General features: G+C 36.4%; 1 protein-coding gene across 4 annotated transcripts in view; it reads left to right on the plus strand.

The window, feature by feature from the left end:
• The window catches only part of PAMR1 (peptidase domain containing associated with muscle regeneration 1), a 76,132-nt gene extending 59,758 nt beyond the window's left edge, over positions 1 to 16,374 (plus strand). For 2 of the 4 annotated variants that reach the window (XM_087877134.1, XM_087877145.1), the window contains exons 7-12: positions 4,370 to 4,570; positions 5,587 to 5,799; positions 9,220 to 9,286; positions 11,604 to 11,836; positions 13,571 to 13,863; positions 15,017 to 16,374. In XM_087877134.1, the coding sequence (XP_087733260.1) occupies positions 4,370 to 4,570; positions 5,587 to 5,799; positions 9,220 to 9,286; positions 11,604 to 11,836; positions 13,571 to 13,863; positions 15,017 to 15,553 (1,544 nt within the window). In that variant the 3' untranslated portion in view covers positions 15,554 to 16,374. The remainder of the gene's footprint in view (positions 1 to 4,369; positions 4,571 to 5,586; positions 5,800 to 9,219; positions 9,287 to 11,603; positions 11,837 to 13,570; positions 13,864 to 15,016) is intronic. The other 2 variants (XM_034417373.3, XM_060687605.2) reach the window with 1 other exon arrangement.
• The last annotated feature ends 361 nt before the right edge of the window (positions 16,375 to 16,735 follow it).

Here is a 16,735-nt window from a genome sequence, read left to right on the forward strand (position 1 = left end):
GAAACTGGATAGCTGTGAATTCTAATTCTGCTGTAGGCATGAAGCCAGCAGTGCGGTGTTGAATAGCATTTTCTCTTGGCTTGAGATAGTAGGCAAGGGCAAACCACTGCTGAAAAATGTCCAGAAAATTGCATTTCAACTTGTCCACCTAATTGCCAAAAGTCAAGATTGACTTGAAATTGCATGCACCAAACCCTTTGACTTGAAAATGCATGCACACATACTCCTAAAGCCATATAAATGTCTGCTTCATTCTGTCTGAGACATAGCACTGTTATTTCCATACAAATAGCTAAAATATTTACTCCAGTATTCTTTCACTTCAGTTTAATCCCAGATAATTTCACTGCTTTATTTTTTATTTCAGTTGCTGTGTGGAATTCCATTCACTCTGCATATCCCCTCTCTTTTTAAATCTTACCCATTCCTTGCTGTGTTTGAGTGCATTATTTGAAAGCTGTTTTTTTTTAATCTCTGTATACATTATACATATCCTCATTTTTGCAGCGATCTGTTTCTTACATGCATTTCTTTGTCACTCATAGCCTCTTTCATTTCTTCATTCCTCTAAGCATTCTCATACTTCTAGTTAGTCCTCTGGCACTTTGTGGTAAAATCAAATCACATTTCTCAAGCAGCTTCCATAGAAGCTTAATCCATCTTGTAATGCTTTTCTGTACAAGACTTGCATTTTCTCTTACTGTAATTATTTCTAAAATCACTGGGGTTTTTTCCCCCCACTTTGTTTACTTCAGTGTCTATTTTCCCCAAAGAACTTCTGCTAATGCTGATAAAACCTAGTTTGTCACAAATTCAGAACTTTTCACAAGTTCAGAACTTATCTTTAACTATTTTTTTCAATATTATATCATGATCAAAATAGTAACTTTTTAAATGTCAAGTGCCAGGGAAATCAGAACTTCCAGGCAATTCAAATGGATATAAAGATTTATTGCAAGCTAGAGCTATCCACAAGAATCTGAACTACTAATGGTCCAAGGAAATTGGCAGTAGATAAGAGTCAATGGAGTTCAAGGTGGTCTAGACTTGGATCTCTTGTGGGTGTGAAGAGACACGTGACTGATGATGCATTTGACCCCTCCCTCAGGCTTAGCCTGGTCATCTCCAAGGTTTATATTTACTTTGTGTGTGTGCATGTGAGACTAGAATGAATGGATTTATAATTGAGTCATGTTTGTTTCAAGCAAGCAGACCTTTTTCTAAACAGATAATAGCCAATCACTATTATCATTTATTGTGGATTTCTGAATGGCCCAATAACATTTTCTGAACTTTGTTCCACCCATTTGTTCATATAATTTAACAAAATAATCAGTCTATCTTTACTCAATTCTGTACAGCTTCCTATTTAAGCAGTGGTGAAATGTAAAATTTGTTACTACTGGTTCTGGGGGTGTGGCTTGGTGGTGGTGGTAATATGACTAAGTGGGTGTGGCCAACTTTTTTTTTTTTTTTACTTTTAAAACCATTTTTTCTACAACCTCTTCGGCTGAAGAGGTTGTAAAAAAAATGCTTTTAAAGCCTCTGATGATCCCAGCTGACTTGCCTGATCGGCAGAGGCTTTTTTTCCTTTTAAAACATTTTTTCTATAACCTCTTCGGCTGAAGAAGCTTTTTTTTTTACTTTTAAAAGCATTTTTTCGGCCAAAGAGGTTGTAGAAAAAATGCTTTTAAAATTTTTTAAAAAGCCTCTGATGATTGCGCAGCTCAGCTGGGCAATGGGGTGGGGCAGGGATTTTTGCTACCGGTTCTCCGAACCACCCGCGTCTATCGCTACCGGATTGGGCGATCCGGTCCGAACCGGGAGCATTTCACCCCTGTATTTAAGTTATATTTCCTTCCATTCTCTTGTCAATTCATACGTTCCACAATTTTATATTATATCACTTATATTCCAGGTCATAATCTTCCATATGTCATAGTGAAGATTCTACTTATTATAGAGTATTTTGATAAGGCAACAGTACAAAGCCTTAGCTAAGTTTACCTTGATGAAAACTATTTCTGGCATGTGGTTGCTCTGTTCTCTTTTAATGGATATTTTAGTTTAACAAGCGAAAGGTGAGTGAATGATTTGAATCCCCTTCTCACTCATTATTTCATATTCCAAATATTGTTCAATTGAAAGGAAGTGTTTAAATCTCTTAAACCCCATTTTTTCTGAATCTCCCAAAGATACTCTTCATTTAACTGCAAAAAGTTTTTTTTTAATCTCAGGGATATGACCACTATCATATAATAATCTAAAATGAATAGTTATAAGTAATTAGCTTTTTAAAAAATATTTGGTGCTGTTAGGGTACCTGGCATTTAATTGAAATGTCTGGCTAGAGAAAGGGGACTATAGTAGAAATAACAGCGTGGTTACCCACATAGTCACAGGCATCTGGTACAAATCTCAGTAATGAAAAATTGAGGGAACTTATATCATGGTGCAAACTCTCATGTTTTTCTACAGGTAGTCTTAGTTTAGTGATTGCAGTTGCATCTAAGTGAAGTGAAAATCATATGGACAGACCGCAACCGTGGATAGGATTTTATTTAAGTTTTTCTTTGCTTCTTGTTACTTCCTTCAGTTGAACTGGGTTTCTTCTTCCTCCTCTTTGAGGGCATCTCAGTATGGAATAAATAAGTGAAAATATGCTTGGATTATACATATGTTTCAATTAATTTGTGCATTGATGCTTAATTTAGAAGTTGCAGAACAAAGAACAAGAACACTGAGAGACATGCCAGGAATAATCTTGAAAAAGGCTGATGAAGAAATTGTCCCTAATACTTACAGCCTCAGAAGAATATGACCCCAAACAGCTGGGTAAATCAAAGCAAACAGCTGGGTGAAGGTTTTTGGAGTTTAATTCGCAAAGAAGTTGGGTAAAAGAGCAAATCTTATTCACCCACTGCCCTTTGGAAGATAATTCATGTTTTCATTTACATTCATTGGAGAGGAATGGATCACAAGAGAGTAAGCAGGCAAACAAATCAATAGGAATGCACTAGCACCCTCTGTTTGCCTAGCACACTTGCCACAAGCATTTGAGAGGCAAAAGCAAGCTTTTAGTCTGAAACTGATTAGGGTCTTGTCAATTTCAGGCAGCACCTGCAAATTGCAGGATTGTACTCAACTAAGAACACAAAGCTTAATTTGTTAACTCTAGTTAGCACTTTTTAGGGAAATACTGTGCTGTGGAGATAAAGCAGTTCAAGAAGAGATAGCTCATTTACTGGGGTAGGAGGAAATGGGGCAGTCACAGGACAACATAACACTGTATTAGCTGACTATAATGGTGAACACCTGACTGAGAGACATTGCAAAGATCATAAATGCAGGCACCGGTCCCAAAGTTGCTTTTTATCACTGTCATAATTGTAAATGGACACTGATCGAGGCAGTTACTAAATGAGGACTACCTGTACTTGCATCTTAATATAAATATGTATACAGGTAGTCCTTGATTTACGATCACAATTGAGCCCAGAATTTATGTTGCTAAGTAAAGCATTTGTTAAGTGAGTTTTACGAAGTCATTCTACGACTTTGTCTTCATTGTTAAGTGAATGACTGCTGTTGTTAAATTAGAGACACGGTCATTAAGTGAATTTTCCATTGACTTTGCTTGTCAGAAGGTGACAAAAGATGATCACATGATCCTGGAACACTGCAACTGTCATAAATATGAACCAGTTGCCACATTTGACCATATGACCATGGGGATGCTGTAACAGGCGTGTGAAAAATGGTCATAAGTCACTTTTTTCAATGCCACTGTAACTTCAATCAGTCACTAAATGAACAGTTCTAAGTTGTATTCATCCTCTTGAGTTACATACAAAGCAATAAAGGTAGGATAAAAAACTAATAAATATTAAAAAGTACATAAAACGAAGTCTTTATTTGTATTAATAATGTTGAGTTTTTTTAAAAATCTTTTATGAAATATCAGCCTATTTTATTTGTCAAGCTATCTTATTTTATGCCAAAATCTTTGATTATATCTGCACTTTGCCGTTTAGGTTGGCTGTAATAAACATGACAATATATACATATTATAACTATAACTATAAGATGTTATAAGGTTTGCAATATGACATTCTGATACACATTTCATCATTTCCCATCACCTCCCCTCCAGACACTTATGCATATACTGGTATATTGACACTGTCAGTCAAGTCCTGTTTCAATGAACTGTCAAAATATGAAAAACACATCAGCACTATGGAACACTTTTTAATTATCTGTACTAGTTATTTGCCTTCGTTTTGCTTCTCTCTCATTATTCTTACAATGTAATATTTAAAAAAAACATTCTTACTAATCCTAAAACACTCCTGTTTTTGTAATAAAGTGGATTTTTTTGAAATATCTGAACTGTCAGTGGTGATGTGTAGGACTCCAGGTAATCCTGCTCATGGTTTTGTGGAAGGAGATGACTTTAAATACGGGTCCCAGATTTCCTTCAAATGCAACACAGGTTATACCTTAAAAGGCAGCCAAGTTGCTTACTGTCAATTAAACGGAAGCTGGTCTGCACACCATCCTGGATGTGGTAAGAACTCCTTATATTTCTTCTATTGCAACTTTTTTAAAAAAAATTCCAGAAATTGCTAAGAAAATAAAAAGCAAAAGTGTATTTCGAACTTAACACTTTGATTGTCTGACATAAAAATTTAAGTTTAAGAAAGCTTACATTGATATTGTACAGCATGGGAAAGCCTCTCTTTTGCTGCCATTGGCTTTTAGTTTTATGGCCAGTAAAGACATGTGCTATTGAGTTTGCCTGTGTAGGCAGGAAGCAGAAAGACATGGGCATCCTATCAGACTTCTGCAGAAAAAGTCCATAGAAGGATCATGGATGAACAGAAGGGAGACTTTTAGATCTGGGCTATGGCAAATGTGGAGGTTTTTTTTTTCTTGTTCTCTTCAGCTTATTGCAGTTCAAATTAAATTAAATATTAGTCAATCAGCATTATATAGAATGAGTGCTTTATGTGTATTGCAATTTGATGGCTGAACTAATAGAAAAATTGTTCTTAGAAAATTTGTTCTGGCAGCATTGTGACTTCCAAAATGAAACACAGGTCTCTTTATTTATTGGCGTAGTAAATATTCACAGCTTCCTTTTCAGAGTGGGCTTTCTTAAGGCATCACACAATCCAAATGTTCTGAAAATTATTACTAAAAAAAATCTAAAACTATATATTAAAATTACAACAAAGAATTAATTAGTTGGATTTGGTGATTTGGAGTTCACCTATTGCTCTGAATATTCCTGAGAGGAAGAATAATATAGAAATTAATGAAGTAAAAATAGCCTCTAGAATGTGGTAATCTAAAAAAAAAACAACCCAGCTATAGTTGAAAGTAGCTTCTTTGTAGTAATGTGAATGCAAAGACATTTTAACAAAACTAACGGCTGATTCATGTGGTGTTAAATGCCTAACTTAAGGTTAATGGCAAAAGAAAAGTTGATCGCATTTTTTATTAGTAAAGGATTGAATAATGTGATGTTGAATAAAGCATTCTACTTTTGATAATAACAGCAACAACCATTTGTTTTATTAGTTATGGAAGAGAGAAACTGCTCTGATCCTGGTGCTCCACTCAATGGGTACAGGAAACTGCTGGATGATACTGCTCTAATTAATGGTCATTATACAAAAATTGGAACCGTAATTACATTCTTTTGCAATAACACCTATACTCTCAGCGGTAATGAAAAGAGGACCTGCAAACCCAATGGCGAGTGGTCAGGGAAACAACCAATCTGTATAAAAGGTAATTAATAACATCACTTCAACTTAATACTTGCAATATTTTAATGAATATATTAAGGCATCTACTGTACTGATGTAATTTTTGTTGATTCCCACTAGAATCCCTACTTCATCTAATTTCTTCCATGTTTCTGTAACTAAGAACAATTTAACTGGAAGATAGATTGTTACAAAATAAATTAATAATCTGTTGCATCTTTTCTCTATTCAAGAATATGTCAGGATCTAAAATTTGCCCCATAGAAAGTTACTGATAAACTAGTTTGCCCAAAAAAAAAAAAAAACCCACAGTTGGTTGTGAACATCTCATAACAGGGGTGTCAAACTCAAAGTCCACGAAGTGCTTAGATCGGGCCCACGGGGCAGGTCTGGAAATAGCAAAGGACCAGCCCGCGGTGCATCTGCTAGCAAAAATGGGGCATGGGCGGGGCACACACACACATCCGCAACCCCTTTTGGCCTCTGTACTGGTCCAGGAGGCCTTCCAGGCCCAAAATGGGGTCTCCGGAGTACTGCAGGAGGCCTTCCTTGACTTAGAAGGTTTTAAAAGGGAGGAAAAGTAAAATATTTTACCTTTCAGGCTTGCAAGATTCTGCTACTAGCCTATGTCAATAATTTATAGTTCTAATCTTCCTATGGAGTCAGTTTCTTAATCTGGTCTCTCTCTTTCATAAGGTGATCAAGCAGCTCAAGTAAGTATTAAAAAAGCAAAATCACAGAAATGTATGCTTCCCTATTTTTATAAGTTTATAAAACCATGTCTGCGGAGGTGCAGTTCTGTGTCACTCCCACCGTGGCCACCCCCACCATGGCCCGCCCACCCCCACCCGGTCCTCCAAGGTCAAACCCAATCCTGATGTGGCCCTCAATGAAATTGAGTTTGACACCCGTCTTACAACGTGAATAGGATGTCAGTGAACAACTGCACCCCTGTTCCTTCTAATACAGTCTGATTGCCATGGATAGGCATAAGTATCATTGATACCACAACAACCATTTTCTAAAATCATCAATGACACGTTCTCCAAATTCTACATGTGTGAAGCAATCCAAATAGATTTTATTTTATTTTATTTTATTAGTCATATTTCTATGCCGTCCACTCTCCAAGGACTCTGGGCGGCTTACACCAAAGACAGTATACTAAATAGCATATTGCCCCCAACAATCTGGGTCCTCATTTTACCCACCTTAGAAGGATGGAAGGCTGAGTCAACCTTGAGCCGGTGAGATTTGATCTGCTGAACTAGCAATCAGCCGAAGTAGCTGCAGTACTGCACTCTAACCACTGCGCCACCTCGGCTCAGTGGCACAGTTCGGTGGCGCAGCTCGTCTCGTTTTATACATTTTATAAGCTGCATACTAACCAATGTATGAATACCAGGAGTATTAAGACTTGATATAGAGATAGATAATTTTTCCAATCCCCTTTGTAATCTCTGACCATAAATTAAGTCTAGTGGAGCTTATTAAAATTAGAATCCAATTATCTGGAAAATACCTGATTGTCTACTGTAGGTTCTAGGTTCTCTAATAATTGTTCCCATGGAAAACATGCTTGGCTCCTGTCCAGCTTGGTGCACCATTTGTCTTTTTATTTCAAAAAAGTGATACAGTACAAATTGAAGTGTTGTCCTTCAGTATCCTCTTTATTTCCCAAAATACCTTGAAAGCACCAAGTAGCTCTGCTGATAAATATGCCTACCTGCCCAGAAAAAAGTCTTTGATAAACAGAGATGGAGGCATTATATTCTGTAGTAGTCAATTCCCTGAGGCAAACTAGGTTTTAAGGAACACTTGTTTAGAGTAGTTCAGATTGGGAAACTAACCAAGGAGGAGAAACTAGGCAAAAGAGAAAGAGGGAGCCAATAGTAAGAAAAGGTGTAATGCTAGGCAGAATAGGCTCAATCTCCTTTGGTTTTAATAAAAAGTTTCTTGTAGCACGTTTGCAACTTTGGCACCTTTCTCCAATAATCTGAAAGAAAATACAACAGCAGTGAGAAACAGGTGAATCCATGTTTTGCACTCTATCTCGCCTGGCAGCAATTTGTGGGATAGATAAGGCAACTTTGCAGCTATTTTGCAAGAAGCACTACAATATGTGCTCAAAATTATGATGTGCCCATTCATATTTTTTTTTAAAAAAGGAAATTGTCCTTTTATATAGAAGTGGAGTCTAATGCTTCGTTGGCCTCTTCATCGTATTTTTTTTCCAACTGACTTACTGGATAAACTAATTTAAGGAACTGTCAAGCTGAAGCTCGACAGTACAAAAAAAATTGCTTGCTTATAGAAACTGGGACAGAAACAATCTACAGAATCAGATTCCTAATTCACCTTTTCATAGATTTGCAAATAAACAGGCCAGAGGTAGAAGAAGTCTTTATTTTTTGAAGAATAATCCAGACAATTTCTATGAAAACAGGGAGGAAAACAATAAAATGCTAATGAAAAAGCATATGGCATACAAATGGACTCAGTAATCGGTCAGCTCTAGCTTTTGGACTGATATGTACTACTCTTTCTATATTTTTGCATAACCATATTAGAACTACTAATTGAGGAGATCTATAGCAAGCCAGGATACAAATGACAAAGATATACAGTAGAAGAGGACAAAATGTGTATCATGTCACGCTACATGTTTTGTCACTGCTCCTCCCCTTTTGCCTCTTTATAAATATTAATTACTTGCCTGTTGTTGAGCATGTATTTTCCCCTGATATTAATTTTAGATCAGTTGAGCTCCTCAAGGGGATCCAAGACAGAAATCTAATAAATAAAATGTCCAAATCTTTCACAACTATATAGTGGCTTGAAAGTGGTCTTTCAAATGAATTAATACTGTGTTTAATTCTTAATTTCATAATGGTTTATCTATTATCTATTTCTGCTCTCATTTATTAAGCATGAAAAATGAAAGTAAATATCAAGATTTTAGAAGAAAGGAATGAGGTTTATGGAACTATTAATGACCTTATGTCTCATCCAAAATATAATAGGATCTCTCTAATATTCTTCCTGCTAATGGTGGACATATATAATCCATGAACCAGCTGAGTGATGATTGCCAGGCTATAAATATACAGAAGAAGGGTATAATTATTCTGTTCCTATTGAGATATGTGGAACCTCTAAGTAGAGAAACAGTGGATTGCAATTGCATCATTTCAACGGTTTGTGAAATGCAACATCTAAAGCTTAGGCTTGTTTGCTCAGTTTAAGAAAAGAGAAAAAAAAAGAAAAAATTTTAAGAACTAAAAGTTATTCTTAAAAATATGCAATATCTATTGTTTCATGAATTGCTTGACATTTATCTTAATTCATTTATGATAGGGCCAGGAAGTGATAAAGACACCATAAATTTGTGTGTGAAATATGAAAAAGAATTATGCAATATTGTGTAGTATTTTTTTTCTAGCTTGCAGGGAACCCAAGATTTCTGATCTGGTGAGACAGAAAGTACTCCCTATACAAGTACAGTCAAGGTAAGATTGCAATACCTTATATTAATGAAAAATATTATTGCTTGTTCTTGTGTCTTTGTGCCTGGCTGTGCAAACATATCTGGGAAAAAATGCATAAACTTTAGCAGTTATTCTGGAAATAACAATTGCTAGTTTGATAAAAAAAAAAATCTATTAGATGGAAATTTATAAGCCAGCATGGTCACCCAACAATTACTCTATAAGTATCAACATCCACATGCAAATATATTAGCTGATATAATATATGATACAATTCTGATAGTTTGTCACAGTACTTTATAATAGACTACAGACTCAGACGACCAACTCCTAACTGATAAAAAGATAAGAAATCTTTTTATGCGGAATCTAAAGAAAGGTGTGATAAGAATTGTCAAAATAGGTGCTGTATAACTGTTGCTGCTCTGGTGATTACATAGAAGATATTCATGAACTCATCATACATAAGCATCTGCAAGTGGCAAATATTATGAAATTGATATGGAAACTCTGCCCCTTATATCCTTGAATGTAACATTGCAACAAAACAACAAATGACAGAACTTGTATCATGATATCACTATGCACATTTCCCAATTTTGGCATCATAGATAGGAGCTGATGTCTGTGTCATCCCATAAAATAATAAGCTATTGTTCCACCTTTTTGTTCACGATCTCTGCTGGGAATTATCCAAAATATAAATTTTCCTTCTAAACCTCAGCATTTGTTTAGTATAACATTTAGTCAGTTTGCTGATCTAGTAACCTAAGCAGGTGTCAGGCACACAAAAAAAACCCCCAACCAGGTCCAATTAATTAAACTGATTTATTGCTAATCATGCCTATATGCAAGAATCTTATCAGCAAATGATTAACACCTGTTTGGGGCTAGATATGGGTCAATGTAATTCAAGAGAGGTCAGACTTAGTTCACTTGTGGCTATGTAGGGACTCTAGGCTGATGCCTCTTTTAACTCTGCCTCCACATTCTGCTACTCCTTCTCCTATAACAGGTCTTCATGAGTACTTGGATGAAGGATCAGGTTGCAGGATAAACTAAGATGTCTATTATTGCTGCTTGCGCATTTTTGCCAAGAAGAATTTGTAAATCCATGAAATGGGTGTATGAGTCAATCTTGATTTGAGGGACATTTTACTTTTGATAATACAATCAAAATACAAATAAATCTCTAGTCAAAAGCAGCATAAACATACTAGACCAGCAGTCCCCAGCCTTTTGGGCACAGGGACCAGTTTCATGGAGAGAGGTTTTTCTATGGACTGGGGCGGGCATGGTTTTGTGTGCTGTTTGCATCCCGCACATGGGGCTTTGCTCATTTGCTGGCATGCCATGGACGGGTGCCATCCAGGGGGCTCAGGGTTGGGGACCCCTGTACTAGACAACAAAACTAGCACTTCCTTAAATTAACACATATTTGAACAGTTATTACATGAAAAGTATGTGATAGTATAGTACTGTATTATATAATCATAACACAAGAGTTACACATTATATTCTCTCTAATTCTAAAATTCTTAGAACTGTGTAAATTTTTTAGATTCAGTTAGGTTTTATTGCCACATATTAAAAATATGGGCAGAGAAGAGTTACATGTGTGGAAAAATCTTCCTTCAACGCCCATACAAGAATAGGTTGAATTTGTGTTGTGCAAAAATTTCAGATCTCTCTCTCTCCCTCACCCACTTCCCTCCCTCTCCATGTGTGTGTGGGGGTGTGTGGGGGTGGGGGTGGGTATGTATCCCCCATAGTGGAATAGATGATACATTCATTCTCTCCTTAGTTTTCCTTGCTGATATTAACAATTGCTTGGTAAACGCTTCAGTGCTTTTTTAATGAATCTTTTGCAAAAGGAGGTCACACTTTGCAAAACAGTCTAATATCTCTTAAAGTCAGCCTGGAAAGTCAGTGAATCAGATTATTGGTATATACATCTAAATATATAGAAGTATTATGTACAGTTTATTGTAAGTATACTTTTACTAGTGAAATTCCAAGACATCAGACACATCTTCCCAACACTGCTAACTGGAAAGACAATGGACTGAATTTGGATTGCCAGCTTAAACATTCTATTGTTAAGCCTTGCCTCTTAATCATATTTGGAGAAGAGAATGCTGAATTTTATTAAGAGTCTAGAAAGTCTTGAATGGCTCCATGGGCTGCAAAGTTTCACTGGATTGTAATTATAAATATTAGCTTATTTGTAATAAAGCTTTATTCCAAACTGTACTTCAAATACTATAAAAGCTAAAGATATTTAAAAAAAGGTTTCGGCTTCTTGATTATAATTCCATGTTCTCTGCGAACAAAACAGGGAGACTCCCTTGCATCAACTCTATTCATCTACATTTAACAAACAGAAGTTGGAGGCATATCCAACCAAGAAACCTTCACTACCATTTGGAGAATTGCCTCCAGGCTTCCACCATCTTCACATGCAGCTGCAGTATGACTGTATTTCTCATTTTTACCATCGTTTGGGAAGCAGCCGAAGAACCTGTCTGAAAACAGGAAAATGGAGTGGGAGGGCCCCTTCATGCATTCCAAGTAAGAGTGTGGTTATCAGACATAGAACATTAGGCAACGCTGCCATGCCATAAGTAATAATATTGCTCTCTAAATGAAAATACCTTGAGGAACAAATTGTTCAGAACTAGGGAATTCATGTACAGTTGCCTGTGATGAGGTGGGCTATACAATAATTATTGAGGATTTCTCTTTGGGACCAGCTGGTGATTAGACATTCTTAAATGAAGAACATGAATGCCACTTGTAGGCCAGCAAATAGAACTATTATTCAAATATGCACACAAGCGAATACAAGCTTGCTTCTTTACAAGTGCGAGGGAAGCGGGAAGTTGCTCCTGTTAATTCTATTCAGAGTTTGTCACTTATGCAACTCAGAACATAAGGATATCCTTCAAAGATCTCCAGCTAGAGGAAAATAACCGCTCAAAGATCTTTATCTGAAAGGATGTATTAATAGCAACCAAGTTCACATTTGAGAGGAATAGACATTGAAAACACTTCGGCCAATTGTGAGACAGAGCAATTCAGCTCTCTCAGTGGGATTTGCTTTCCCCTCAGTTAACAAGCCTTTTCTGCCAATCCAACCTATTTTGGAAGCAAAAAAAAAAAGCTTGTTCCTGTGAAAAAAAGAAAGGTCATTGGCACTGAGGAAGGTTGGTTGGAAATGAGGCCAAAGCAGGCCTTATCCTGAAGTGAAATATATAGGAACGTCACTTCCTATTAAGCTTCTTGAAATTTATAGTTTCAAAATGTGTTAGAAAGACAAATCTGTTTTTGTTCATCCCCATTGTCGTAGGGACAGATAAGGTGAAAGGCGTAGCCATGTCCACAAAATGTCACCCTTTTTTGTCACCAGAAGAAATCTACCTTGAAAGGGAGGTGGTTGATAAATGGGGATTGTCTGCTTATTTTTGCAAATTTTCCAGCACTTGGAAAGATTTGAGGGCTCTTTTTAATGAATGTGAGAATGTTTCATTAGCAGTGAGTGCCACTTGTGACAAACCAAAAGAAATACTCACTAGAAAATACCCATTGATCAAAACAAATGTTAATACACAAATATAAAATTGAGCCCAATTCAACAGAGATTAAACATTATTAATCTTCACTGATTTTAAAAAAAGAGAAGTTTACCTTTCTGATTGCCTTTTGCACTGAAATTCAGGGATTTTAAAATATTAACTCTGTCTGGATTAATGCTCTGTCATTTATATTGGTCTGTACAACATCATGCAAATAAACTGTCTATGAGAATGGAAAAGACTCTATTACTTAGTGTTTAGAGGCTTGTTGGCAACCCACAGAGTATACAGAATAGACTTTTCTGTTGATTGGTGTGACAACTTCCAGTCATATTCAGCAAAGCTAAGGCCATTTTTGTTTGGTTTGGTTTATTGTTAAGCTTCTATTCCACTTTTCTATCTAAACAATCAAAGCTTCTCATCTTTTAGAACAAGGCTTACTATGTGACTTTAAAAATCTGCTTTGGGAAGTCCTGAATATTTCATTAGTCTTAGAATATAATACGGTTTGCCAAAGAAAGAAAGAAATCTGGAAAGGAGGGTGGATGGGTAGAACTTGATAACATTTAGAAAGCCAACAGATTTATTTTACATGATGTAATTTTATTGCAAGGTAAAATTTGCCTTGGGCTCAGGTAGTTTAACTGATTATTGAATACAATTGATTTTACATACTTTGTTTTATTAATTAAAAAATCATATTTCTTTCTTCTCCCTCTCCTTTTGGCAGTCTGCGGAAAGACAGAAAACACTATACTTCACAAATCATCCACAACCAGATGGCCATGGCAAGCAGCCATCTATCGGAGACCTAATGGGGTGAAGTTTCCCAATCACAGAAAAGGGACTTGGATACTGATTTGCAGCGGAGCTTTGTTGAATGAACGCACAGTTGTTGTGGCTGCACACTGTGTCACCAATCTGGGGAAGGTCACTGTTCTCAAAACAGCAGACATCAGAGTTGTTCTTGGCAAGTTCTACAGAGATGAAGATAGAGATGAGAAGATCATTCAGAATCTACGGGTGAGTTAAGTGTTTGGGATGAGTAGATGAGTGCTAAGCCCTTTAGTACATCATAGTGAATAAAACGAAAACTAAACTTCATTGATATTTCTATTTCCTTGAAATTAAACACAGTACATATGTTCCCTTTCAAGTCAGGTAATCAGTAATTTTAATTTCTTGTTCCATAAAAACTATACTTTGGTATCTGCCTTTAGAAGCTTCTGGTTGGCCATATCTAAGGCTTCCAGGAGTTACTTGTGGCCTAGAGCTTGCAGGTCAGCCACATAGAGATAAGCCTTATTGATGTAATTACAACTAGTTGCAATTAGCAGGCTGAGATGGGAGTATCTGTAGCCAATTGTTTATAGTAATAAGGAAAGATGATAGCCAGATAGCTTGATGATAGCTAACTAGATGATAGATAGATGATATATAGATGGATTATATATATTGATAGATGATATCTTCACCTTTACTGTTGATTCCTCATTAACTTTTTTTCTTGTATTACTGGATTTTTTTAAAAAGCTTCAAAGGCTCTAGTGGATTAAATTTTAAAGAAACAGACCAATAAGCTCCATCACACCTAGGTTCTATTGTTGTCATCAACCTCAATAAGTAAACTAGGAAATCAACTCCATAAGACGGCTGAAACTATTTTTATTGAGACTGGCTATAATATAGAATTTGCAAATCTTTTTGTTCTGTACCTCCTCCTTATAATTCAGTAAATTAGGGAAGTGACTGCTTGAGTCACTTCTTACAGTTATTTCATTCTGGGACTTTAAAAATGTTTTACCGCCTTTACCTGGGTAATAGATGCTGCGTATTTCCATCAAAATAATTTTCCTTTTTCTACGCTTGAGTCACTTATCAAGTTTTTAGTCCTTTGGTTTTCATTTAACATTGCAATCTACAGTTTGATCTTATTCAAGCTACCTTCCTCCTGAGATTTTCCAATTGCCTTGGAAATCCAACGGTTGCAATTCCCATCTAGCATAGCTATATTGCAAGATACCCATGGTCTGGAGACACTATTGTAACTGTGGCTGCAGCTGACAGCAGTTAGTGACTGCTAGAGATGATATGGGATTTCATATACAATATTAAAATCAGGATAAAATATATGTAACATGTGAATTCTTATATTGCTGTTCTGGATTTCTCCTAGATTTCAGCCATCATAGTTCACCCAAATTACGACCCTATATTGCTCGATTCTGACATAGCTATCATTAAACTCCTGGACAAGGCCAGAATCAGCAGCCATGTCCAACCCATCTGCCTGGCATCCGCAAGGGATATCGATCCTCCTACAGATGATTTGCAAATAGTCATCACCGGTTGGAAGATCCTGACTGATGTTACAGACTCAAACTACAAGAACGATACAATTCGTAGTGGGTCTGTTCAGATAGTGGACTCCCTTCTGTGTGAGCAACAATATGAGGAACATGGAATCCAAGTCAGTGTCACTGACAGTATGTTTTGTGCCAAGCAGCATCCCACAGCAGCTTCTAACATCTGCCCTTCCGAGACTGGAGGGATTGCTGCAATACCTTTGCCAGGAAAATCAACTTCTGAGTTAATTTGGCATCTCATGGGTTTGGTGAGCTGGGGCTATGACAAGACATGCAGCCTAGAACTTTGCACTGGCTACACCCGAGCAATTCCTTTCAAAGACTGGATTGAGAAGAACATGAAATGAAATGTTTAGCTCAGAACTGTTTTCTGAAAAGATAGCTGTATTGATTCCTCTCTCTGATACTTCAGGTTTTTCATCCACTGAAGCTAGAGCAGGGCCCTCGGAAATTTGCCAGAGTCTTACTATTCAGTGAGGCTAGATGATTTTACCAGAAGCTCTGAATATGACAAATGGATTACCATGTCTCAGATTTCCCCCTTCTTCTGGTGGAAACAAAGTATGATGGGCCAAAGTAACTGTATGCCATCTGTTTTAACACTTATCTGAATAAAAAGATTGGAAGGTATTTGCACAAGTCTGAGAAACATGAGAGACTGGCAAGAGATTATTCCAAATCTGGATGAATTTATTATGGGCCAAGTTAGTTTTGGTATATTTTATATTGTATTTTTCCCTCCTAAAATACTGTACACAGGCAAATAAACAAAGGTTCTCTCAAACCTGCAAACCAAGATTTGATTGTGGATCCATCTCAATCTATTTCCTATCCATTGTGTTCATTTGTTTAAAAAAACTTGTTAGAACTAGAAAATATAGAATAGTAATACATTTATAAATGGCATAATTCAGCACTTTTCATATTTCCTATGTCCAGGATATTTTTTTCTCACTTATTTAACTGTCAAGACATATTTGTATTTCCATCATAGAACTTCTGAATATGGATATATTTTGTGTTTAGGAAAATGCATTCAATATACATGTAGAATGCAAGCTATGTCTTCTGAGTTTCTATGTCTCCTTGACTTCTCCAGAGTTTTCCAGAAGCACTTTGAAAACATTTGCTATAATCCAAATAATAAATCTTTCACCAACAGAAGGAATTAAAGTGTGCTTTGTTGTAACAATTACAGTACAAAAAAGTTTTGTTAATCTCTACCGGACACGCAGTGATGTGATGAGAATGCTGCCTGAAATTATTTTATGAAAATGTTATAAAATGCTGGAATCCTAAAATTTAAGGATTTAATATTATTAGGTATTAGACAATGTTATAGAATAAGACCTACAAATGCATTCACCGGTCTGAAAAGTTCTTTGTGGCTTAATTTTCCTTGAAAATAATGACAAAAGCAAATCAGAAATAAGTTATTGTTGTTGTTAATTGCAAAGTCGTGTCCGACCCATTGCGACCCCATGGACAACATTCCTCTAGGCCTTCCTGTCCTCTACCATCCTCTGGAG

The sequence above is a fragment of the Pantherophis guttatus genome, chromosome 1 (genome assembly GCF_059756535.1).
Source record: "Pantherophis guttatus breed Tessera chromosome 1, ASM5975653v1, whole genome shotgun sequence".
Classification (NCBI taxonomy): Eukaryota; Metazoa; Chordata; class Lepidosauria; order Squamata; family Colubridae; genus Pantherophis; species Pantherophis guttatus.